General features: G+C 49.3%; 2 protein-coding genes across 2 annotated transcripts in view; one reads left to right on the forward strand and one right to left on the reverse strand.

Annotated features, from left to right (window-relative positions):
- Positions 1-18,468, forward strand: part of PTPN23 (protein tyrosine phosphatase non-receptor type 23) — a 40,697-nt gene extending 22,229 nt beyond the window's left edge. Inside the window, exons 2-25 of the mRNA XM_044682541.1 lie at positions 2,218-2,292; positions 4,660-4,787; positions 5,705-5,781; positions 6,162-6,211; positions 6,356-6,487; positions 7,223-7,303; positions 8,141-8,272; positions 8,389-8,436; positions 9,989-10,045; positions 10,288-10,346; positions 10,649-10,728; positions 11,467-11,581; positions 11,745-11,810; positions 12,612-12,757; positions 13,066-13,368; positions 13,452-13,606; positions 13,733-13,884; positions 14,025-14,204; positions 14,318-16,178; positions 16,542-16,726; positions 16,877-16,981; positions 17,082-17,220; positions 17,305-17,424; positions 17,509-18,468. Of these exons, the coding sequence (XP_044538476.1) occupies positions 2,218-2,292; positions 4,660-4,787; positions 5,705-5,781; positions 6,162-6,211; positions 6,356-6,487; positions 7,223-7,303; positions 8,141-8,272; positions 8,389-8,436; positions 9,989-10,045; positions 10,288-10,346; positions 10,649-10,728; positions 11,467-11,581; positions 11,745-11,810; positions 12,612-12,757; positions 13,066-13,368; positions 13,452-13,606; positions 13,733-13,884; positions 14,025-14,204; positions 14,318-16,178; positions 16,542-16,726; positions 16,877-16,981; positions 17,082-17,220; positions 17,305-17,424; positions 17,509-17,985 (4,923 nt within the window). The 3' untranslated portion in view covers positions 17,986-18,468. The remainder of the gene's footprint in view (positions 1-2,217; positions 2,293-4,659; positions 4,788-5,704; positions 5,782-6,161; positions 6,212-6,355; positions 6,488-7,222; positions 7,304-8,140; positions 8,273-8,388; positions 8,437-9,988; positions 10,046-10,287; positions 10,347-10,648; positions 10,729-11,466; positions 11,582-11,744; positions 11,811-12,611; positions 12,758-13,065; positions 13,369-13,451; positions 13,607-13,732; positions 13,885-14,024; positions 14,205-14,317; positions 16,179-16,541; positions 16,727-16,876; positions 16,982-17,081; positions 17,221-17,304; positions 17,425-17,508) is intronic.
- A 1,040-nt stretch (positions 18,469-19,508) lies between these two features.
- The window catches only part of LOC123253413 (SREBF chaperone), a 61,391-nt gene continuing 56,213 nt past the window's right edge, over positions 19,509-24,686 (reverse strand). Inside the window, exons 12-22 of the mRNA XM_044682640.1 lie at positions 24,116-24,519; positions 23,598-23,789; positions 23,123-23,324; positions 22,914-23,029; positions 22,244-22,751; positions 21,789-21,874; positions 21,343-21,425; positions 21,033-21,199; positions 20,754-20,834; positions 20,313-20,519; positions 19,509-20,138 (exon numbers count right to left, since the gene is read on the reverse strand). Coding sequence (XP_044538575.1) covers positions 19,893-20,138; positions 20,313-20,519; positions 20,754-20,834; positions 21,033-21,199; positions 21,343-21,425; positions 21,789-21,874; positions 22,244-22,751; positions 22,914-23,029; positions 23,123-23,324; positions 23,598-23,789; positions 24,116-24,519 — 2,292 coding nt within the window. The 3' untranslated portion in view covers positions 19,509-19,892. The remainder of the gene's footprint in view (positions 20,139-20,312; positions 20,520-20,753; positions 20,835-21,032; positions 21,200-21,342; positions 21,426-21,788; positions 21,875-22,243; positions 22,752-22,913; positions 23,030-23,122; positions 23,325-23,597; positions 23,790-24,115; positions 24,520-24,686) is intronic.

Below are 24,686 nucleotides of genomic sequence, written 5' to 3' on the forward strand. Positions count from 1 at the left end.
GGGGAGATGCAACACTTGCCTCATGTTCCCTGGTCTGATGGAGTCCATGCTCTAGTGCTCATTGATTATAGAGGAGGATAGGAGTACATAGAAGAAGTGCAAATAAAGTACTCTGCAAAGTCCAAGAAAGAAAAGATTTGGAAGGCGTTGAGGAAAGCTTCCTGGGTGAGTTAGCATCTGAGCTGTGTCTCAAAGGATGGGTAGGATTTTGCCTTGAACATAGAGAAATCATTTTTAGGGTTCTACTTTTATTTTCCTCACATATATGTCACTATAATATTTGAAGAGACCACTAGTGTGGAGTTTGAGTTGTTTTTCTAGCAGAGACTTAATTTTCAAGCTTTGTTCACATACATACTTGTCATCTTATTGCAGGTGACCTTTTGGACCAAAGACATGGAAACCAGTACTGGTCCCATAGAGTCATGCCTGGAATTTCTTCCCATCTCTTTTCCCCTTCTGCCCATCTCTTCCCAATGATGGGCAGCAGGAAGAGAAACAACATCTGTTGCCACTGAAGGAAATCACAGACTTATCCCTTTTCCATTCAGCCCTAATTATCCAAAGGCAAGTTTGAATGGAAGACTGATGGAAATCAGTCACTGGATAGTCACTGACAACTGAATGCTTGCTGGGGGCCATCAAAACCCACCCTGTCTGACATGGTCACAGGGGGGGCCTTGAGGAAGTGCATGGCAGCCTCAGGAAGGATGGAAACCCCTCACTCAGATACCCCTGTGTGACTCTTCTCTTATTAACACTCCTTATTATTGGAATTATTTTGATCAATATCCCTACTCAGCCCCAGGGAAAATCAGAAGAACAGTAAAGGCTGTTACTAGAACCCTCACAGGCCCCCTACAGACTCTTGGGAAATTCCCCCTTTTACATGCAGTAATACAGAAATTCCCCTAGAATTCACTTCACAACAAACCAGCAAATAGTGAGTTAATGTTAAAGATTTAAAAACCCTAACTTAGATCTCCCATACACAGGTACCTGCAAAAACAGGCCAGAACAGTCTCCAAGTTTCACCCCTCCATGATCCCTGATTTGGTACAGTACATTAACATAAAAGAACAATGAATGATAAATGGAGAAATTGTCTCCCATGAAAAAGCCTGTGCTTTCCCACCAGTGTACCCCAAGAGATATGTCATACACACCTTGAAAAATATGGAAAGTTACTGGAGAATGAAAAGTATGACTTAATACATTGTCTCCAAGAAAAGATGTGTGTTGAAAATGAATTTCCATGCCAACATTATGTGTGATCTCAAAGTGTATAAAAATAAGCCTTATTCAAGTCAGAGTAGAACAGCCTTCCTGGCTGAAATTCAGACTGTCTCTCATTCGTCTTAACATGCCAATGCTGTCACACCATCTTGAGCACCTGGACCTGGGGGAGCCAGCCTCCCCCAAATGCTGATCCTTAAATATCTACCTTTGTTGGATATATCCTAGAGCCCAACTAATCCTCAAAGCAGCTATCTTCTTGGTAGGGAACTGACCATCTACCTTGCAAAGCCTCCCCAAGATCTTCTTGGCCTTGCCATCTGCCCTGCTCCTTTCCCTGCCTAAGTACATACCTCATTTTAATATATGCCATGAAATGAACATAAATTGAACTAGACTTTACTGTGTGAGGCCCCTCTATCTCAGGAAAGTTTAGCTGATGCAATAGTATTCCCAGTGAACCAAAGCATTATTAACCAACCTTTTTAATTTTACTACAGACAGTAAAAGGATTGCTTTCCTTCTTGTTTACTTCATGGGGATTCCTACCTATTTCCAGGTTCTCAGAATTACCTTAGTACCTTATCTTGGACTAATCTTTTGAAATGTCTGGGAACATGGGATTATGGAATATTATGTGGAAACATAGGTTTGTTTATTATAGCAAAGCAGTGGGATGCAGACCTTTCCTGGTGGTCAACTATTTTCAAGTTTATAACTTGTTATTTTCAATCACCCTATTGAACAGATAATGCTTTTTTGTACTCTAGTACTGGAGTAAATGATGGTCTTTTCCAGATGTTCCAAGGGTTGAGAGGTTGGGAGTGAATCAAAGCTGAACCCTTAAGCCAAGTGCTGGCAGGAGGTGATGGTGGTAGTGTGCTTGAGTGTGCTAAGTAGGAACTTGGGCAGAGAGAGAGTTTAGTGGGCAGTCTTAAGTTCTCTGGTAAGACTTCACTCACTCGTGCCTTTTCTCTTTAGTTCGTCCTAAAGAATTATGGTGAGAACCCAGAGACCTACAATGAGGAGCTGAAGAAGCTGGAACTGCTTAGACAGGTAGGGGCATCAGCATCCCCAAAGAGTGTCATGTGATCAGTGTAACAGAAAAGGAAGGAAGGGCAGGGAAGAAAGATAGTCCCAAGCCTTATTCTCTGATTCAGATAAGGGGGAGTGGCTCTTACCTATTGTCGGGACTTCATGCAAGCTTGAATTTTCTTTGCTATTCCCTTTGAAAAATATGGAGAATCCAAAGAGGAAGTACCATACACAGACTATGACAGCTAAATGAATTCTCTGCTCAGGTGTTTATAACCTTCAAGAACACCTACATAAAGCCCTGGAGAAAAGGATCCTTACTTCAGAGTCACTATTACTAGGCTCCTTTTAGAGGGCGAGAGTGGAATCTGCATACCTATTTTACAATTTTCTGAGAGGGATCTGCTTCAGACAAAGCCTCTATGGAAACTGTGTCTGACCTTGAATTTTCTGGTGAGGATGATGGGTTAGAGTTGAAAAAGAATGGGGAACTGGAAGCCAAAAACCTGGAGGAAGAATGAGGTAGGGAAGATACCTTTCAGACTTGTCTATTTTCCTTCTATTTCTTTATTCATTTCTTTATTTGTTTATTTGGTTGTTTTTTGGCCCTTACCTTCTGCCTTAGAATCAATACTGTATATTGGTTCCAAGGCAGAAGAATGGTAAGAGCTAGGCAATGGGGATTAAGTGACTTGTCCAGGGTCACAAAGCTGGGAAATGTCTGAGGCCATATTTGAACCTAGGACTTCCCATATCTAGGCCTGGCTCTCAATCCACTGAGCTACCCAGCTGCCCCCTTTTCTTCTATTTCTAAACAGTGATGAATGTTTGCTGGTCATCTAAGACAAGTCAAAGGAAAGAAATTATTTGGATTTTTTGTTGAATTAATTTCATAAATTGATTTGTAACATGAGTTAACTGAGAGTGTTCAACCCCCTCTTAACTATGATAAAAAAAACTCTTGAGCTTTATACTTCAAGCACTCACACATTTTAATTTGATCTTTATACAAGCCTATAATTTAAGAAGACAAGTATTAGCCATACTTTCCTGAGAAGTGATTTGCACAGTCTCACATAAGTTAGCCAGGATTTTAATCCAAATCTGTCTTCTACTAATTCTCCAAACAGGTTGAGATTCTTTCTTTATATATGCTCTCCTTTACGAGAGTGGAAGAATTTCTTCAATGGAAGGTTATATTCTTAGTTTTAGTGGTATAATGGAATTTGGGAGGAGGCTGCAGTTTAAGGCCACAGCGAGAATAGCATAATATAATCCAAGCCTTTCCTTGCCCACATGCGAAAGCAAGATCTCCCTACCTTGGTAGAATCTCAGGTATTAATTTTAAAAAATAAATTAATTTTTTTAGTAACAGAATTCCATTTTCTCTTCCCAGTTTTCTCCCCATTTATTTAAAACCAAAAAAATCCTATGCCAAATATGCACAGACATACAAAACTAAGTCCTGCATTGTCCATGTGAAAAAAATATGTCTGTGAGTCCATCATTTTGTGAATTCTGATCCTCTTTCTAAAAAGAGAGGCAATCTGTTAGCAGAGTTTCAGGTCAGTTTTTAACTGTTGGAAAAGGTAATGGGCAAGAGAGCTTGGTCTAGAGAGTCTGTCTCCAAAAACAAAGAGGGGAATCTCAAAGAAGATGGAATATTTCCATGCCTTCAAACATCAGTATTCAAGAGAAATACTGCTTTAATATTACTATTTTGTTTCATTATTAGCATTGTCTTCTTGCTTACCTTGTAGAACCTCGGACTAGTGGCTTAACTTTTCTGGGTCTCAGTGCAATGAAATGATTGGACTGGGTAACTTGAGATCCATGCCACTCCAGATCTGTGACTTATAATCACTTTTAACACTGTCTGTGAGCATACCTTCTGCAAGGGTCTTGAGGTTTGGGGGGACTATCTGGTCATAAACAGAAGAGAGTAATTTGGTCCCAATTCTTATGAGTCATGGAACAAGTCACTTCATCTCAGAATGATCCATGAAGACATCAAATACTGTTTTTCACAGGGCAGTAGGAAAAATACTGAGAAAGGAGCCACTGTTATTTCTAGGGGGAAATGTACTATTGAACTTGGGGGACATAGTTGCAGTCTTGACTGTATTTGTACTTTCTGCTTTCTTGTCAACATTCCTAAGATCCTAAGATCATAGATTTATGACTGGAAGAAACCTCTTCTAGTTCAACCTCTTCATTATAGAGAGGAGGAACCTGAAGCCTAAAAAGACTTGCCCAAGTTCACCAGAGGTTGTGTCAGTAGCAAAATTAAAAGCTAGGTCATTGACAGTTTCTTTCTCTCTCTCTCTCTCTCTCTCTCTCTCTCTCTCTCTCTCTCTCTCTCTCTCTCCCTGCTCCTTGCTTCCCCAGAATGCAATCAGAGTTCCTCGGGACTTTGAAGGCTGTAGTATCCTGCGGAAGTATCTGGGCCAGCTCCATTACCTGCAGAGCCGGATCCCTATGGGTTTAGAGAATGAGGCAGCTGTCCCCATCACATGGTAAGGATAATGAGATAAGGAGATGGGTATGGTGAATCTGGGAGTTAATGGGGCAATTTGCTCTGTTATCTCTTCTTTTCCAAGCCCAGGGATCAAAGTCCTTATCTCTGGTTTCCCCATTAAACCAACTCAAAGTAAGGAAGGACCCTGGTGTAAAAGGGATGACATCTGGCTTTGGCGTAACCCAATAAGCCTTTCCCTGCTATCTGTTCCTTTTCCTTTAAAATGGAAGTAATCTTCTTTTTCATTTTTACCCTGGGTATTTTTTAAACTTTTATCTTTTATCTCAATAACAAATTTACATAAAAGTTTTCCAAAGTTATGATTCATATTGTCTCCCTCTCTTCTTGAACCCTCACCCCCTCCCAGAGTTGACAAGCAATTCAGTCTGGGTTTTACATGTATTATCACTCAAAACATATTTCCATATTATTCATTTTTATAAGTGAATAATCTTATAAAACCAATTCATATACCCAAATAAACAAGTGATAAATCATATGTTTTCATCTGCATTTATACTCCAACAGTTCTTTCTCTAGAGGTGGATAGCATTCTTTGTACTAAGTCCCTCAAAATTGTTCTGGATCATTGTATTGCTGTTAGTAGCAAAGTCTTTTACATTTGATTGTTCCACAGTATTTTAGGCCCATAACAGTTCAGTTCTATAATGTTCTCCTGGTTCTTATTTTACTCTGTATCAGTTCACATTGGTCTTTCCAGTTCTTCCTGAAATCATCCTGTTAATCATTTCTTATTGCATAATAATATTCCATCATCATATACCACAGTTTGTTCATCCATTTCCCAGTTATGAGACATTCCTGGGTATTTCTTTTGCTCAGAATATTAGGGGGCCCTGGCTTTATGGTCTTGAGATTTCTTTCCCTAATAACATGAGACTGGTATGTTTATAGGACAGAGATCTTTTCTGGGAAGTCAGTGACCCATGAAGACATCAAGTATGAGCAGGCCTGCATCCTCTACAACCTAGGTGAGCTGCCCTCTCTCCACTTCATTCCTGGGCAGGGAAAAACTCTTGGAGCTCCAAATAGCCTTAAGATTATCTTGGGAAGCTGGGTTTGTTCCCTTAACTTCTGGACCTTCTTGTCTCCTTGCCTGCCTTACATAACAACCCCTGCCCAGGAAAAACACTGACTCTTTTCAGAAAGCTCAAAGTGCTGCCTTCCCCAACTAGGATCTAACCCATATCTTCCTTGGTAGACCTCAATTTTCCTGTGAGTGCAAATGGAATAACAATAACCCTAGTTCCCTGAAAAAGAAAGTTGGATGGATTTAGTGATCTAAGCCAGAAAATTCCTTCTACGGGTATCCTGAAAGGGTACTAATTTCTTTCTTCTCTGTTTTCTAAAGGGGCTCTTCATTCCATGTTGGGTGCCATGGACAAGAGGGTATCTGAGGAGGTGAGGAGAATCAGGCCTTGCCAGTGCTGCCCTGAATCCTAAGCAGTTGGGATCTTCGGAGCCAGGGGTTGGGGAAGAGTTGCAGATCAGGGGCTTTTTACTTTCCCTGCCTTGAACCAGATCTTCATTGATTTTGCTCCTCAGGGCATGAAGGTTTCTTGCACCCACTTCCAGTGTGCAGCAGGTGCTTTCACCTACCTACAGGAGCACTTCCCTCACTCTTACAGTGTGGACATGAGCCACCAGATCCTAAACCTCAACATCAACCTCATGCTGGTAGGCATTGCCCCTTGCTGATGTTGGTTCCTGTGACTATCTGAAATTAATCCCCCATGCTCTGGGACCAGGGCTCTTCTCTTTTTTCACTCTGGGCTAATCTCTGCCCTGAGGACCTCATATACAGAAAACTGAAACAGTGTTAAGGGTTCAGAGAGCAATTGAGGTCTCTGGTCTTTGGCTGTGCTTTGGGGGAGATTTTATGAAACTTGAAAGGCAATAGGGAGGGCTTTCCATATGTGAACAAGCCTGATCAAATGCAGGGAAAGATGTTGATGGTGTTTTGGGAGGACAGCAAAGAGATTGGTCTATCAAGAACAGAAGGTGGGAAGTTGGATGGAAAGGTAGGGTGCAGCCATATTGGCAGGGCCTAGAATGTCAGGCTAAGTTTGGATTGGCACTAAAGGCTTTGGGGTAGGGAAATGACACGAAAGTATTGGTTTGAGAAGCATAAGTTGGTGTGGCATAGAAGAAAGGGTTGGAGACCAGAGGCAGGCAGATCAGAGGAAACTTGTAATAATCCAGGGAATAGTAAAACTTTGAGACCAGAGAGAATCCCCCCATTTTCCTAACAGACTCTAACGTTGCTATGAGGAGTAGCTAGTCTCTAGCTGAGCTCAGGTGACCAGCCATGTAATGAGATCTTTTAGGGTTTGTGGACTGAAGTGGAATAGAGGAATAGGATATACTTGAGGGCCTGCTCTAAAGAAGTGTGTCTGTCCCTCCCCCATCAAGGGCCAGGCTCAGGAATGCCTTCTGGAGAAGTCAATGCTGGACAATCGCAAGAGCTTCCTGGTGGCTCGCATCAGTGCACAGGCAAGTACCAAAGGGTTACTCTTCAGCAAGCTGCTCTAGTATTTTTCTGACTCTATGTTCTTTCCCCACTTTGGGCTTCACAGCTGCCTTGTGAGGCAGACAGTACAAGTATCAGTATAGCCGCTTTGCAGATTGTGAAAGTAAGGCCAAGATCACACAGCAAATCCATCCATCATTTATTTATTTATTTATTTGTCTGTCTATCTATCTATCTATCTATCTATCTATCTATCTATCTATTTATTCATTCATTCATTTATTTATGCGGCTTTGAATTTTTACTTTTTTAGAAAAATTTTCCATGGTTACATGATTCATGCTCTTACTCTCCCCTCCATCCACCCTCTACACCCCACCCTCGTAGCTGATGCACATTTCCACTGGTTTTAACATGTCACACAGCAAATTTAAAGGCAGAGCCAATTCTAGAATTTAGGTTTCTTGACTCTTAATCCTATGCCCTTGTCTTTTGGGAGAAAAAAGAAGGATGTTAATGGAACAGCCTGTCAATGACTGAGTACAATAGGAAGAACACTACATTTGAGGAGGTCAGTCCAGGAAACTCAGGTTCACATCCCCTATGCCACTTAGCAGCCGTAAGAGCTTGGCCTTACAGAGATTTAGTTCCCCTCTTCGTGAAACAAGGTGATACATTTCCCATCTTGTAGGGTCAGTAGGAGAAAAATGTTACACCTTGTTACACCTCACAGGGAGGACAAATTGTTATCATGTCAGCCATCATAAGCCTCAGAGAGCTAGTGGAATTGATTGAATCTTTCTGGAAGGATACTCTCCTTTTCTTCCCGATAACGAATCAAGCTTTCTTTTCTCTCCCAGGTGGTGGTTTATTACAAGGAGGCTTGCCGGGCTTTGGAAAATCCCGAGACTGCCTCTCTACTGGGCAAGGTCCAGAAAGACTGGAAGAAACTAGTACAGATGAAGACTTGTTATTTTGCCGCTGTGGCTCATGTGTGTAGTGAGCGAGCCCTGCCAGCAGCTCTTCCCTTCCCCTCTCTTGGGTGGGAGGTAAGATCAGCTCCCAACCATCACATCTCCACTGACCTCACATATTCCCTCTCTTTCAGCTGCACATGGGGAAGCAAGCTGAGGAGCAGCAGAAATTTGGAGAGAGGGTAAGTGTGATTGGGCACTGCTGGAGTCATGAACTCTGGCTCAAAAACACCCCAGGATGAGAGATTCAATATCTTACTTCCCAAGCATGGAGAAACATACTATGAACCTGTACTGAGCCTTGGAGCTTCTTCCTTCACCTTTCCCTGTTCCCCAATTTGACTTCATTTCTTTTTAAAGATAATTGATTTTCCCAATTATACGTAATAACGATTTTTAACATATACTTTTTGAAATTAAAAGATACAAATTGTCTTCCTCCTTTTCCTCCTCCTCAGCAGATAGTAAATAAGCAATTTGATCTCAGTTATGCATGTTTGATTATGCAAATCATACTTCCATTATTGGTCATTGTTGTAAAAGTATACTCATATAAAACCAAAACTCCAAAATAAAAAACACAAATAAATTAAAGTGAAAAATCATCTGCTTTCACATCTGCATTCTGACTCCAATAGTTTTTGCTCTGGAAATGGATTAAGAATAATCTCAAGTCAAAATTGACTTTTATGGAAGTTTATTTACAATTAAGAAGAAAGAGAGGAAATAAGGAAATAAGAATCTAACCCAGTAGGTAATTTACTACAATCCTCTTAATTAACTCTTTGTCGTAAGTCCCTCATAATTGTCTTGGATCTTTGTACTGCTTATAGTAGCTAATTGACTTCATTTTTATTATCCTATTTCCCCTATCCCTGATTCTCCTTTATTTGTGAAAAAGGTGCTTTAATACCCTTCTCTTTTCTCCCAAGGAGACAAGAGCATAGGACTCAGAGCCAAGAAACCTAATTTCTAGGATTGGCTCTGCCTTTAATTTGCTGTGTGATCTTGGCCTTGGTTTCTGATCAGTAAAGTAGCTATACTTGCACTAGATGCCTCACAGGGTTGCTGTGAAGCCCAAATAAACATTCTGTTTTTGGAAGTGCTTTAAAAAGCATTCAGTGCTCTGCAGGTGAAAAGGGCAGTTTCCATTTGGCACTCATTGGGATTCTTGGGGTAGTAGAAGTTCCAGTTGGTATCCCTGGTGTTTAAGGTCCTCCACATTCCCAACTTCATCATCTTATATTTTTCAGTGTGTTTCCTTTGCCTCAGCTGGATTGGACTCACTGTCACTTGTTAAGCTCCCCTGTAGACCAGCCCTCTATTGTCTCTCATATCTTCCAGTACCCCTGCTGAGAGCACTTGTTTGGAGTTTTCCATTCTTTGCCCATGCTGGACTGGCTCACCTGCCTTCCTAGCTGGGCAGTTTTTCCACCAACCTGTGGAGAATGATTTTGGTCTAGTGGATCCTGCTGGACATTAAGAGCTGGAAAACCTAGGAAAGTGTATTAGCCTGGGTCTAAGCTGGTTATATAGGCCTGGGGATCAGAGGCTTTAAGCTGCCTGTGAATAGTTGTGTGATGCTATCTCTTGAGAAGAGGTGGTGAGGACTTTCTAGAGTAATACAACATAGGATGGAGTGGGAGAAAGAAGATGCTGAGGGAAGAGGAAGCGGATGCTATTCTTCCCTCCCCAACTGTGCTACTAGGAGGCCAATTGTCTCTTACCTTACAGGTAGTCTATTTCCAGAGTGCCCTGGACAAGCTTAATGAAGCCATCAAGTTGGCAAAGGTAATATGGGCTTTAGGCCCTACCCTTCCGTTTTTCCCTTCCCTGACAAGACTACTCCCTAGTCTCATTGGAACTTTTGATCTTTTGCTACTTTCAGATAAACTTGATTAATTGCCACAATACATAGAGCTTTGGGGCAAGGGGAGAAGGGAATGAGGAGGGCATCATAATAGGGGCCAGATTTGGCCTAATAATGAAGAGCTTTTCTTTTTTCTTTCTCCCTTTTGTCCCTTCCTCAAAAGGGACAACCCGAAACTGTACAGGATGCTCTGCGCTTCACCATGGATGTCATTGGAGGAAAGTAAGTCAGGGTTGAGCCACATAGGAGTGTCACTGCCACATGTGAGAATGAAAGAAGCACGTATTTATATAACTCTGAGAAGGAAGGTGGCAGTTAGGACTCATACTAGCTGAGCCAGGTCCAGATTTGGCATCCCCAGGTGGTTATACATTATGAGTCTTGGGGTAGGTTTGGGGGAATGGTGACAGGAAAGAGTGAAAAGGAAATAGTGGCCAATCCTTAGATATATGTGTGAGAGGCATGTGCTGCTTCTGAGGCAGAATATAAACTACCCTTTATCCCCCTTTTCTCTCTGTTCACAGGTTCAATTCAGCAAAGAAAGACAATGATTTCATCTACCATGAGGCTATCCCTGCCCTGGATACCCTGCAGCCTGTAAAAGGTTTGGAATGCAGTAGATGGAGAGGTCTAATAACACCATTTGTGGGGACAAAATCGGGTGCCCACTATCTATCCCTTTACAGGGAGGGAAAAAAGAAAGGAATAAAAACATTTTCTTCTGGGGCTTCATCAAGAGGCCCAGGGTCTGGTGATTTGAACAACTGTGCCATGCCTACATCTGCATTAACAAAAATGTTGCAGAATGGAGTGGTCATTCTAGTGTCTTCCAGCTTGTTCAGACCAGATCGAGTTCTGGGAGCCAAGTTTTAAGAAGAGCCTTAATGTAGGGCACATGTAGAGGAAGATGACCAGAATGGGGAGAGGGACTCAGAACACTGCCTTATGAAGGAAAGGGTTGTGGACATTGGAGATATCACATATGAAAGAAGACTGGGGCTAGGGTTGGCAGAGGATCATCTTCAGGTATTAAAAGACTTATTACTAAACTTGTTTGGATTGATCTCAGAAGTGCAAATGGGAGAAGTCGCAAAGATGTTTAGGTTCTACATAAGGAAACATTCCTTACAGTATGAATTATACACAAGTGCAATGAGTAATGGGTTCCCCATCACAGAGGGTCTTAATAATAAGGAAGCTAGAGAAATACTTTTGCGGATCTTTTCCCCTCTGAGAGTTTTTTGTTCTATGATCACTTTACTTAAGCAACAGAATTGCTCTTTGCCTCATTTTCTACCCTAGGGCTTCTTGACTTTCCAACTATTTTTCTTCCCTGTCCCAGGAGCCCCCTTGGTGAAGCCCCTTCCTGTGAATCCTACTGATCCAGCTGTCACTGGCCCTGACATTTTTGCCAAGTTGGTGCCCATGGCTGCTCATGAGGCCTCCTCATTGTACAGGTGAGCAGAATGGGGAGGGGCTCAGACTGAGGTGGTTTGGGGAATGACTATCTCCTGCAGAGGGGTGGAGTTACTTCCAGAGTTAAGCCCCGGTGGATTTGCAGTGGGAGGGTGATGGGAGCATAGACTGTCTTCATTGGCTCTTACTTTTCCATCCCTCTAGTGAGGAGAAGGCCAAGCTGCTTCGTGAGATGATGGCTAAGATTGATGCCAAGAATGAGGTCTTAGAGTAAGTAATGGAGTAAGGGGAAAATGGGAGAAAAAGGTCCAAATCTGCTTTCTCCTTCCATGAAGTCTCCAGACTACTGGGGACACCACTGAACCACCTTTAGGATAGTTAGCCAGCCCAGCATTTTTGGAAGAATGTGACATAATAGAATGGAACTGTAGTTCTTCCAGCCGAGTCCTTGGGGAGAAAAAAAAAATCAGCCTTTTCAGGGACAATTTCCCTGCCCTTATATTTTGCCATTGCCTATGGAAGGTTTGCCCAGGCTTCCTTTCTCATAGGAGGCCTCCACAACTAGATTGAATATATGTTTGAATTGAAATGAATTGGGAAAAAGTAAGTTAGAGGAAAAACTTGGCCTAAATTTTCTTGTATGCCATTATTTATTTTACTTTCCAGTCATTCAGCAAGTATCTGAAACATATCTAGCCCTAGACATGTCTCTGTTATAGGGACAGGCTAGAAATCATGGTCTGGTAGGAGAGCAGGGACTCCAGCATGGTTAATCAATTTGAGATCAGTGTAGAAGTTCCAATAGGATAGATTCTGGTCCAGGTTCTCCAGCCCTTTCCCTAGGGCCTTAGACCCATCTCTAATCCCAGGAGCCTTGGCTCTTGGCCAATATTTATCCTTGTAAAACCATGGGTCAGAGATGGTTTGGCACCTCTGAGCCACAGCTATTATGCCTAAGTGGACTATTGAATGCCTCCTTAGGTCCCTTGCATGATGGGAAGTGTTGGGGGCCCGTAGTAGTCTGTGGGATGACTTGCAGCAGTGACCTCTCCCCATTATTCCTTGGCACAGTCAGTTCATGGACTCCCTGCAGCTAGACCCCGAGACAGTGGATAATCTGGACATGTACAACCACATCCCCCCAGTGCTCATGGAGAAGTGCGCAGCTCTCAGCGTCCGGCCCGACACGGTGAAGAATCTTGTTCAGTCCATGCAGGGTGAGCGTGGTGGGGAAACGCATTCTGGGTCACTTTCCTGGCTGCTAAGCCCAGTCATCCAGAGAGCACCGAGTCCATCCCGCCACGTCCCCCTCGTCCTCTCCTTCTGCATAGGAGGAGACGGAGGCCTGGGCTGAAGTGAATCCTCCGATTCACAGCAAGGTGATGTCGGAACTTAAAAGGCTTGTGATTCCAGCTCTAGGGCTCTTGATCCAGGCCAGCGAGACGAAGGCCTTGGGGCCGCGGGGCGGGAGCCCACAGGAGGAGAGGGTTTGGGCCAACAGCTTGTGTCTCGGTCCCCTTCGCAGTGCTGTCAGGCGTCTATACGGACGTGGAGGCTTCCCTGAAGGAGATCAAGGGGCTGCTGGAAGAGGATGAGCTGCTGGAGCAGAAAGTCCAGGAGGCGTCTGGGCAGCCGGGGGCGGTCCCAGCTGGGGGGCTGGCTGAGGTGAGCCGAGAGTGGGCCAAGTACATGGAGGTGCATGAGAAGGCCTCCTTCACCAACAGCGAGCTGCACCGGGCCATGAACCTGCACATCAGCAACCTACGGCTGCTGAGCGGGCCGCTGGACCAAGTGCGCGCCGCCCTGCCCTCCCCGGCCCTCAGCCCCGGTAAGCAGGGAGGACCCAGGGCGGGCGGGCCTGGGGCGGGCTTGTCCCCCAGAGACCACGGCGCCCTAATGTGCTGCTTGCAGATGACAAGGCTGTGCTGCAGAACCTCAAACGCATCCTGGCCAAAGTGCAGGAGATGAGGGACCAGCGGCTGTCCTTAGAGCACCAGCTCCGAGAGCTGATCCAGAAGGATGACATCACCACTTCCCTTGTCACCACAGATCGATCGGAGATGAAGGTGGCCTCCTGGAGTCACTCAGGGAGAAGCTGGGAGGCGGGGGGGGGGGGGGGGAGGGAGGAGGGGGCAGCTCCGGCTTGCTTGGAGCTTTCCCGGCCTCACTCCTTTCTCCTCTCCCTCCCTTAGAAACTCTTTGAAGAACAGCTCAAGAAGTATGACCAGCTGCGTGTGTACCTGGACCAAAACCTGGCTGCCCAGGAGAACGTCCTCAAGGCCCTGACCGACGCCAACGTGCAGTATGCAGCGGTTCGTCGAGTGCTCACAGAGCTGGAGCACAAGTCAGTTCTGCATCCAGCGCACACACCCCGGGGTGGGAGTGGGGGGCCACACTGTTCTCCTTAAGGACCCCCCTGTTTTGGTGGGATATACAAGGGGGCGCGATGCAAGATAGGATGGCTTTTCTTTGTACCTGCCCCAGGTGGAACTCCACACTGCAGACCTTGGTGGCCTCCTATGAGGCCTATGAGGATTTGATGAAAAAGTCCCAGGAGGGAAAAGATTTTTATGCCGATCTGGAGAGCAAGGTGGCAGCTCTGCTGGAGCGGGCCAAGGGTGTGTGCCAGGCCCGAGAAGCTGCCTTCCAGCAGCTCCTTGACAGGTAAACCTGGGTCCGAGGGCTGCCCTAGTCTTCAAGGCAAAATGGGTTTGGGGTGGGCATGGGGTGAGGAAAGAGCAATCAGGACTGATGAAGGCTCTGGACTAACTTTTTAGGGAACTGAAAAAGAAACCTCCACCCAGGCCTACAGCCCCAAAGCCGTTACTACCCCGAAAGGAGGAGGGGGAAGCTCTAGATCCCGGGGATCTTCCCGAGGAGCTCCGTAGCTTGCCTCCCGACATGCTGGCCAGCCACCTGACAGCCTTTCCCCCCGGGACCCTCCCCAGCGATGCCTTTTTGGGGGCTGGAGCCATCATGCCTTTCCCCCCTGGCCATTTTACTGTCCCTGGGGCCCACTATATCCCCAGCCAAGGTCCTGGCCCTTTCCCCCCAGGTACCTACTCTGGGCCTCCACCTCTGCTACAACCCTCAGCCCCCCAGCCTGCAGGATTGCCCCTGCCGGGCTTGGCCCCAGGGCCCCGCCTCTATCCGGCGCCCACCTATGCCCCAGATCCGGGCCTCATTCCTGGCTCTTCTCCCCAGCGGGGGGTAGTGAGCAGCCACTATGTGCTAGGGCCTCCTGGGTCCAGTGGGGGTCTCCCCACAGCACCCCCTCCTCGATTCATCAGCCCTGAACTGGCTCCAGGAATTCGTCCTGCCACCACCACAGTGGACAGCATCCAGGCCCCCATCTCCAGCTATACGGCTCCCCGGCCTGGGCCCGGCCCAAGCCCTGGCCCAGCCCGGCCCTGCTACTCTACCTCCCAGCAGGGACTCCCGGCCGTACCTTACCCATACCCCGTGGGGATCGGCCAACCCTTCACCCCTTCCTCTGGCCAGCTTCCTTTCCCCCCAGCTCCCCGCGGAGAGTTGCAGCCCCGGCCCCAGCCCTATGCGTCCCAAGTGCCCTTTGTGCCTCAGCCCCGCCCCCCCGCCCCAATCCAGCACCCCCCTGTCTTTCCTCCCCAGACGAGGGTCCCCGCACCCACTGCCCCGCAGCCGCCTTTTCCTTTTGTCACTCAGCCTGCTGTCTTGGGGCAGCTCCCACCCCCTCTGCGTACCCATCTTTACCCGCTTCCTTCTCAGGACCCTTTACCCCCCCATTCGGGAGCCCTGCCTTTCCCCACTCCGGCCCCGCCACAGCAGCCACCTCACACCCCACTCCCCGGAGTTCAACCCCTCCCTCCGGGCACCTCCGCCATCCCCTATTGCCCAGCCCCTGCTTCGAGGCCCCCGGGGCCCCAGGCCCCACCACTCCCCAGTCAGTTGCCTCCTGGTGCCCCATTACCCCTCCGTGGCCCCCCACCTTCTAGCCAGCCTTCTCCAAGCCCTCACCCCGTGCCTTCACCAGCCCCTTCCCCGGGGCCCGGCCCCACCACACCGCACCCTCCCCAGGCAGAGCCCCCACCATTCCAGCGCTGCAACTCCTCCACGGCCGACCTGCTCTCCTCCAGCCCCGAGAGCCAGCATGGGGGCTCCCAGCCCCCCGGGGGGGGCCAGCCTCTGCTCCAGCCCACCAAAGCGGATGCCAGCGAGGGCCAGCGGCCCCAAGCCCTGCGGCTGATCGAGTGCGACCCTTACGAGCAGCCGCACAGGCTGCAGCAGCTGCAGGAGGAGCTGGAGGCTTTCCGGGGGCTGCTGAGCGGCGGGGCGGGGGCTCTGGACGGAGTCTGGAGGGAGCTGCAGGAAGCCCAAGAGCGGGACGCCCGGGGCCGCTCCATCGCCATCGCGCGCTGCTACTCGCTCAAGAACCGGCACCAGGACATCATGCCCTACGACAGCAATCGGGTGGTGCTCCGGTCGGGCAAGGACGATTACATCAATGCCAGCCGGGTAGAAGGGCTCTCGTCGTACTGCCCTCCGCTGATAGCCACCCAGGCGCCGCTGCCCGGCACAGCGGCCGACTTCTGGCTCATGGTGCACGAGCAGAAGGTGTCCGTCATTGTCATGCTGGTTTCAGAGGCTGAGATGGAAAAGGTGAGAAAGGGGGTGCCCTGATCAAGGAGGGGGAGATGGAGCCCAGGTGTGCCCGTGACCCTTAGGGCAGGGAGCAGAAATGGATCCGAGCCCCCCTCGGGGGGGCTCTTTCTACCTGTCCTGGGTCTCCAGGCCACAGGTGTCTATGGGTCTGGGACCTGATTTTTCTAAACCCTCAAGTCCCTTTGGTGTCGTCCCACCCCAATGGCGTGAAATACACAGATTACAAGGGAAACCAATACTATTGAAATAGATTTAATCAAAATACTTCTGAAAACGAGTTCACAGATGCCAGGACAGGAATCCCTGACCTTTCTGCACCGGCCTCAGCTCACTCACTCCGCCTGTGCTTCTGCCCTGCAGCAGAAAGTGGCAAAATACTTCCCCACGGAGAGGGGCCAACCCCTGGTCCAGGGCCCGCTGAGCCTGGTGTTGAGCAGCGTCCGGACAACAGACACCCACGTGGAACGTGTGCTGAGCCTGCAGTTCAGAGACCAAAGCCTCAAACGCTCTCTTGTACACCTGCACTTCCCCACGTGGCCGGAGCTGTGCGTTTAACCCATGGGGGGGGGGGGGCAGCAGGAGAACGAGCCGGGTCCAGGGCGGATGTGGAGGGATACGAGCCCAAGGACTGAGAAAGCGCTCTGGTCATCGGCACACCGCTGACCCCTGTACTTGTTCCTCTGCTGCTCTTGCAGGGGCCTCCCAGACAGCCCTGAGAACTTGCTTCGCTTCATCCACGAGGTGCACACTCACTACCTGCATCAGCGGCCTCTGCACACCCCCATTGTGGTGCACTGCAGGTGGGTCCTGCTGGGGGGGCTTAGGGCAAGGGGTGGGGGGGAGCTGGGTGCACTGCTGAGGGGCCTCACCCACCCACCCCCTTCCTCTTCCTGCTCACAGTTCCGGGGTAGGCCGCACCGGGGCCTTTGCACTGCTATACGCTGCTGTGCAAGAGGTGGAAGCTGGCAACGGCATCCCTGCCCTGACACAGCTAGTTCGGCGGATGCGGCAGCAGCGGAAGCACATGTTACAGGAGAAGGTAGGGGCTGGAGAGGGCAGGAGGTGGTGCAGAGGGGTGCTACGGCCCTGAATGTCCTCTGAGCCATCACTGTTTTCTCACCAGCTGCACCTCCGGTTTTGTCATGAAGCAGTGCAGAGACACGTAGAGCAGGTGCTCCAGCGGCACGGCATGGCACCCCCTGCTGCCTGCAGACCCCTCGCTAACCCCAGTGTGGCCCAGAAGGTAAGAGGGAGACTTGAGCCAATGAGGGTGGGGCTGAGGGCCAGACTTGGAGGCTCTGATTCTCTTCCCTCTCTCCTTCCACAGGCATATCTGCCACAGGACCCCCAAGACCTGGTGCTGGGTGCGGACATGCCCATTAGCTCCATTCAAGCCACCATCGCCAAGCTCAGCATCCGGCCCCAAGGGGGTGGGCAGGAGCCTCCACCTGTGGCCTGCCCTGGGCTCGCCGAGCCTCTTAGTCCCACCACCCCCAACCTCCTGGAGCTCACCAGTCCCCCTTCACCTTCCCCTCCTTCCTCCCCCTTGCCAGAAATTCCAGAGCCTGAGGAGGAGAGCCAGGCACCTGCAGCACCCAACCCTGGGCCTTCTACTTCCTCTCTCGAGCTGCTGGCTTCCCTGACTCCTGAGGCCTTCTCACTGGACAGCTCTCTGCGGGGGAAGCAACGAATGAACAAGCAGAGCTTCCTGCAGGCTCACAATGGGCAAGGGCTGCGGGGCACTGGCCCAAGTGATGACCCTCTCAGCCTCTTGGACCCACTCTGGACCCTAAATAAGACATGAATTTGACCAGAGGCACAGACGTCCAATGGCTTCTAACTCCCTACACTACATGTTTCCTTTAAACCCAAGTCCCTAACCCAAAAACGTGAGCTGCCTCTTGTGGAACAGGAAAAGACTTCCTCCCCCTCCCCCAGACCCCAAAGGAGCCAGGGTAGAGAGGGAGGATTCGACAGTTGTGGAGAACAACTTGGGGAGAAGAGTCATTCGTCTGGAGGGGACAGCCCTGCCTCCCCAACACTTCTTGTTGCCTTTAGCCCCGGTCTAGTGGGAGTCAGAGCGCGTCTGGCTAGGATGGTCATTTCTCACCTGCATGAAAACCGCTGACATGACCTGGGCACTCACCTTGTGCCCTTCACTGACTGGCCCTGACTCTGGGGGTGGGTGGGGCAGGCCACCAACGGAGTAGCCATTTTCCTCTTACTCGGGACCTGAATTTTTTTTTTCAGCTCTTTACTACTAAAATAAAAACCAACCTATATGCAACAGTGCTCAGGCTTCCCTTTTCCTCCTCGGCTCTTCACGACTACAGGTATTTGTGAAGGAAGCAGCAGAAGGTGCCCCGGACCTCCCGGACACTCTCCCATCACACCCAGTGCCCAGCAGGAAGGCTCCTTGTTGGGAAATTATTTGTGGGGACAGAATTCAGGTATCTTCAAGTCACTCTTTTGTATTTCCCAACAAGGACCTCCGGACTGACAGAATACAGTCTTCCATTTTCCTCACATTGCTGTAACCGGGGGGAAGAATTTGATGAATAATCTTCCTTGAAACAGTCCAGTCCTAAAACCCATCCCTGGTATAGCTGCCCAATAAGCCCTTTGGCTTAGACCTTGGCTCTGGCGGTGATTTACATCTGGAGAACGAGGTAGTTCCAGATACTGGAGCTCTACTGTACTGCCAGCCTCGAGGGATTACAGATGGCACCTAACATAAACGAGCAGAGTCTAGCCCAGGGTCACCCACTCACTTTCACAACTTCCTCTACTTTTTGTCTGCCTTGGTGAGATCAAAACATGTTAGTATCTTGTTTTTAATCCTTACCTTCCATCTTAGAATCAGTACTGTGTATTGGGGTTAAGTGACCTGCCTGGGGTCACCATCCAGCTAGGAAGAGTCTGAGGTCACATTTGAACCCAGAACTTCAAGTTTCTAGGCCTGGGAGGGTTAGTATCTTTGAAGCACTTTAACCACTCAGAGTATCTTTCCTTCTACCTGCTTCATGAACCAGTGACGTTCAGGGAGTTCTCTATGGGTCGATTGTGCAAACACTCACTGGTTCTCTCTCTCCCTCTCCTTCCTCCAGTCCAACCACACTGTATTCAAAGCAGCCGCCTCCTTGGCAGTGTGAATGCCACACCAAACAGTTCTTTTGCTAATTAGGCCTGGCCCAGGTAGTGGGTCTATTGCCAGCCTCCACTTTTTTTTTCCCTTCAAGATGGGAATAGGGAAGGAAAAGAAGTAATAGAAACTATGAGTATCTTTATAGGGCATAGATAGAGGTAGTAGCTCATGGAGGTTATATGTTACATGATTTAAAAAAAGTTTATTTAAGAAGAGGGAACTGGCAAGGTGGGAAGTCACTGAAAAGTCCCAAGGACAAACCCAGCCAACCCTCTCTCTCCTTCACCCTCTGGTACTACAGCTTTGGTCCCACTAATGGGGAAAGGGAGAGCCGGAGATGACAGGCAGAATGAAGGGCCCCTCTGCCTAGCCAGGTCACCAGTTAGCAGGGCACACGGTGCCCTTAGTGGGATAGAAGCTTACCAACAGCTGTCCTCCCCTGACCACCAGTAAGGTGGACTACTCCCCTCCTGCTCCAAGCCTGGTCACCACAGTTGGGTCACCTCCAGTCCAGGGCTGCTATGGAGACTCTGGAGAGGATGCTCGGGCCCAGCATGAACTCCGGTTCAGTCCAGCTTCTCCAGCACCGAGGGCACATATACCAGGCTTAGCTCACTGCCAAAGTTGCAGACGACGGCTGCATTGTCCAGCACAAGAATCTGGCGGGCGGGCTGCGCCTCGCTGCTTTTGCCCAAGTAGACGGTTTGCAGCAGGTCCCCATAGTTTAGATCCCAGAAGGAGACACAGCCCTGGCCTCCGGTGACCAGCAAGTTGTCCGAGATGACACCCAGGCTGGACCCACACCCCATGTCCTAGGAGAGTACAGAGGGACAAGTGTTCGTGATGTGGAGAGGAACCACTTTCCTGTCCCACCCAAGCTGGGGCCGCCCGCGGGTCTTCTTTTGGTCACCCATTTGCTCTCTGAAGGGGAGAGGGTCAAGCTAAGAGCACAGCCCGGGCCCCTCCCTCCTTTTCTCTCTTCTCACCTGCTGAATAGAGTAGAGCTTGATGCTAGTGGATCGGTCCCAGATGCTAATGAGGTCATCCAGGCCACTGCTGATGATGCAGGAGGTGGTGCAGGTGAGAGAGGTGACATCCCCACGGTGTGCAAACATATGGCTTACCCGACTACCTGTCAGAACGTCCCAAAGGCAGATGGCTCCATCCTGCCCCCCACTGGCCAGCACCATCGTCTGAGAGAACAGAGGTAGAAAGCCTGGGTTACGGCAGGGTCTTGGCTCAGTGGGAAACTCCTCTCTACTGAACTGAAATCAAGATCTGAGAAGACTCCCAAACACTTCAGAAAACAGGTTCAGTGTGGCCTCCATGGGGTTCCCGGAGGCAGCCTCACCCAGGGAGGGAAGCATATGTGTGACTAAGGTCCACTCCATCTTGGGACCTGTCAGAGCTGCTTCCTGGGGTCTCACCTGGTCAATGTACACAGCTGTAATGGCCCCGGAATGGCCCTGCAGGGTGAAGAGGCAGCAGGAGTCCTCCAGTCGATACACCTGAGACATAAGGCAGCGTCAGAGCCGTGACCCCACGCCCCATATAGGCACACATTTTCACACTCTCAATCACATCTGAAAAGGGCCTCTGGAGATCAATTCAGACGTGTTAGTCAGTGGCTCCCATAGTTAATGGGTCTATATTCTCTCTGATCCTGTTTCCTGCCCTCCCCAAGAGGGCTTCCAAAGGATACTCACTCTCAGAGTGTGGTCCTGGCTCCCAGTCACCACACGACCAGCAGCGGCCTTCAGGGCCGTTATGGGTTTCTGGTGGGCACAGGACACCGTGTGGGTGAGGTGGCATATTATGGTATCACTGTTGCTGTACACGGGGGATGAGGGGGCACTGCCCCGGCCTGGAGTCCCTGAGGAAAATCAGCTTCAAGTGAGCAGAGACCAAAATAGAAAGGAGATGTCATCTTTTCCTAGATTCCCCTCAGTTAGCTCTTATAATTCAGTCTCACTTTCCATAAAATCTTTGCTCTTGACCCACCTGTCCCCTCTTTACCTCGAAACTGCAAATGGCTAAGGACTGTATGAGTCTCTAAGGAGAAGAAATCAAGGGACCCACTGAGCCGGGCAGTCACAATCCTGGAACATAAAAATAGTCATTACTATAGACTTTAAGAGGGAAAGGTGGGCTATTCATGTTAAGCTGGGTGTAAGGCTCAGAGGAACTTCACAGATGTAATTAGGGAAGGTATACCCCAACCCTGTCCCCCAGGCACCTCTAGGATCATAGGACCAAGGAACCCAACCCTCTCATTTTACAGCTGAGAAAACAGTCAAAACAGCAAGGCAAATATCTACAACATGACTCTCCCCTAGAAACTCTTCTTTTCCCTCTCAAAGATCCTGATACTCTCTGCTGAGTTAAGACCCAAATTGCCATCTGCTGCACCTTTGACCCAGTGGCCTAAGAGCCAACCCAGTGCAGGAAACTCACATCCTCACCTCTTATTCAGGAACACAAGGGCAGTGATGCCCGAGGTGACCTCGTCATTGCTGCAGCGAAGGGTGCCCTCGATGGCGTCCCACACCTGTAACCCCCAGAGGCTGTGAGGGCCCTGTCAATGGGGGCAGCCCCACCTGATTTCTTACTCTAAAAGGACAGACTAAAGCCTCCCCGTACACCCCCCTCCCACCCCCCCAGAAAGAACAGCACTTGCCCTGCTTAAATACTGAAATATCTATACTCCTTGGCTCTCGACCCAGTGCTACTGGCTGGGGACCCAGCGTTCTGGCTCCTCCCCATCCTCTGCTTTCCTTCTTCAGTGAAAGGAGATGGAAATCTCTGGTCCCCACCCCAGGCAGTCCCACTTGGGAATGCATCAAAAAAGCCAAAGCCAGGCCCCTCTGTCCTCAAGGCTCACTCATCAAAACCCTCTGGCCTCCTCTAGCCTCCCCACCTCCAGCCTGCCATTGCTGCGCCCAGCCACGATGAGGTTCCCCTGCAGGTCCAGGCTCCAGACAGAGCTCTCTGTGTCGGGAGTCCATGTGGGGATGGGTGACCCCTTCTCGAGATGAGAGCAGGCTTCATCCTCAGGGCAATGGAATGAAGAAGGAACTGGGGAAGGGGGTCCTAGGGCTGGTAAGGGGGCAGGGCTCAGCCCCTCCTCTTGGTATACCCGCTGCACCAATCGGCTGAAATCATAGCCAGGTCGTCTACAGCCAGTGCGGTGCCTTGGCTCAGGCTGAGAAGACTCTAAAGGTGGGAGTTGGGGCTGCTCAGAAAAGTTGGTGTCAATGAGGCAGGTCAGGTCAGGCTGGTCACCAAAGAGAGGAGGCTGTGGGGGACCCAGGAGGCGCCGCAACTGGGAGGTGTCTCCAAGCTCCTCGGGGCTTCCTTTCCCCCCATCCGATAGCTGCTCCCAGCTCTCTTGGGAGTCAAACACACCACCACTGTCCCTTCGAAGTCTAATAAGCAGAGAAAGGAAGGTGTCAGGATAGGAATGTGTTTGGGGATGGAAAAGAGGTTAGAAGAGAAAAGATTTCATGCCAATGGGAAAGGCTGAGCAGTGGTGAAGAAAAGATCTGGCCTTTGAGGCCAGGAAAGAGGGATAAGAGAAGGAATCCTACCCTTGCTTGGGGATCAACGTAAGGCAGTCTCCAGTCTGTGCATCCCAGACCCGGATCTGTCCTACTAGGCAGCAGCTCACCAGGAGCATCCCATCACTTGCTAGGCATTCAATGTCCTGAAGGGTGAAGAGAATGTAGCTTACGAAGGGCAGGCATAGCTATCCCCTGGCACTGATATAAAGGAGACACAGTTCATTCTCAATCCTCACCATGAGATGCCCCCGAAGGACAAGAGGAATGATCTCAGTCTCGGGTGGGGAGTAGCCGTAGTCATCACAGGGGAGGTCCCCACGCTTCCGACGGCCATGAGAGGATCCGTGCTGTCCATAGTTCTTGGGGCAAAATACCCGATAGAGGCAGAAGAGCAAAAGCACCAACAAGATACCAGAAGCCAGACCTAGAGCAGCTACCCTGTGGGAATGGCATGTAGATGGTGCTCAGTGAGATCAACTCCATTCAACCCAAATGCCCACCCCATGAGAGTCACACAGGTTCCACATCCCAACTATGAGCCTAAAAACTCAAACGAAGTAGAAACAGAACCAAAAACTAGTGGTTAAAGGCAAAACTCTGCAAAAGAGGGGAGAAGACTGCACCCCAGACTGTTTCTCACACACCCCAGCTTCTCACACACTTCCCTAACCCTTCTAAGACCCCAGCACAGAAGGCAAGAATGGCCCTTACTTGTACAGAGTGACATCTCCATGGACCTGGGCCCTACTGGGACTTTCAAATGCTTTTCTTTGGCCTTCCTCTTGGGCAGTTCCAGAGTTTGGGGGCTTAAGAGGCCAGTAATGTGGAGCCTCCTGTTGGTGCTGAACCTCTTGAGGGTTCAAGTAGAGGGTGACAGGAATCACAGGAAGGAGGCTGATGTACCTGTGAAGAAGTAGAGTAGAAAGATGAGGCAGCAAGATGAAAAATCTTCCATGACTCCCAAATCTTGACCAAGAACAGGGAACTGCCCTGACATCAGGAGGAGGCAATGCCTCACACCCAAGCCTTATGAAGAGTTAGTAAAGAAGTTGGCCCCTCGTTTGGGGGTCCCTGTAGTCCCTGTGCCTCTCTTGGGGGACTTAACAATACTCTTCAATAGTGTTACTATAACAATAGAAACAACTGCTAAAACCCATTACATTTCAAGACTGGAGGCCTTAGGCCATCTCCTAATCTTGCTGCTAGCTCTTCTCTTCTGCTAAACTTACCTCTTAGCCAAAGTGATATTGTAGTAACTGAAAAGGGATGGCCAATGGCGAAAGGATAATTTCCTCCAGAGTTCTTCATCTTCTGGTCCCCATGTCACCTCTGGGGCAGGGCCTATGTCCAGCAGGCTGCTGTGAGGAGCCCCCTCCAGATGGTCCTGAGGCTCCTGAACCTCAGGGGATTCCCAAGGCAGGGTCTGATTCTCTGCTAGCTTGGGAGCATCCGGTGGGAAGATGGAAAAAGTACTCTTGGGGTCACCTGCAGGCAGCACCCCACCTGGCACAGGCATTGGGGGCAGTCCTGTCTCCCCTAAGGGGCTCTGCTCTGTCACCTGAGCTGTTAAGTAAGTGCGTAGCCCAGCGGGGTCTGTATACACCAGTATGCCAATCCAAATCACGGTGCCAACCTGGAAGAAACAGATAGGATTGATAAATTCACATTAATTTTGTGGATTTTGCTGACTGGCTGATGGGAAAGGGTCAACTCTCAGATGATGTGGATTGACTGGATCAGAAAGTTCAGAGTGGGAAAAACAACTACCTTGCACTTTTAGGGCCATATGACTACTAACAC

This window comes from Gracilinanus agilis, chromosome 1 (assembly GCF_016433145.1).
Source record: "Gracilinanus agilis isolate LMUSP501 chromosome 1, AgileGrace, whole genome shotgun sequence".
Lineage (NCBI taxonomy): Eukaryota > Metazoa > Chordata > Mammalia > Didelphimorphia > Didelphidae > Gracilinanus > Gracilinanus agilis.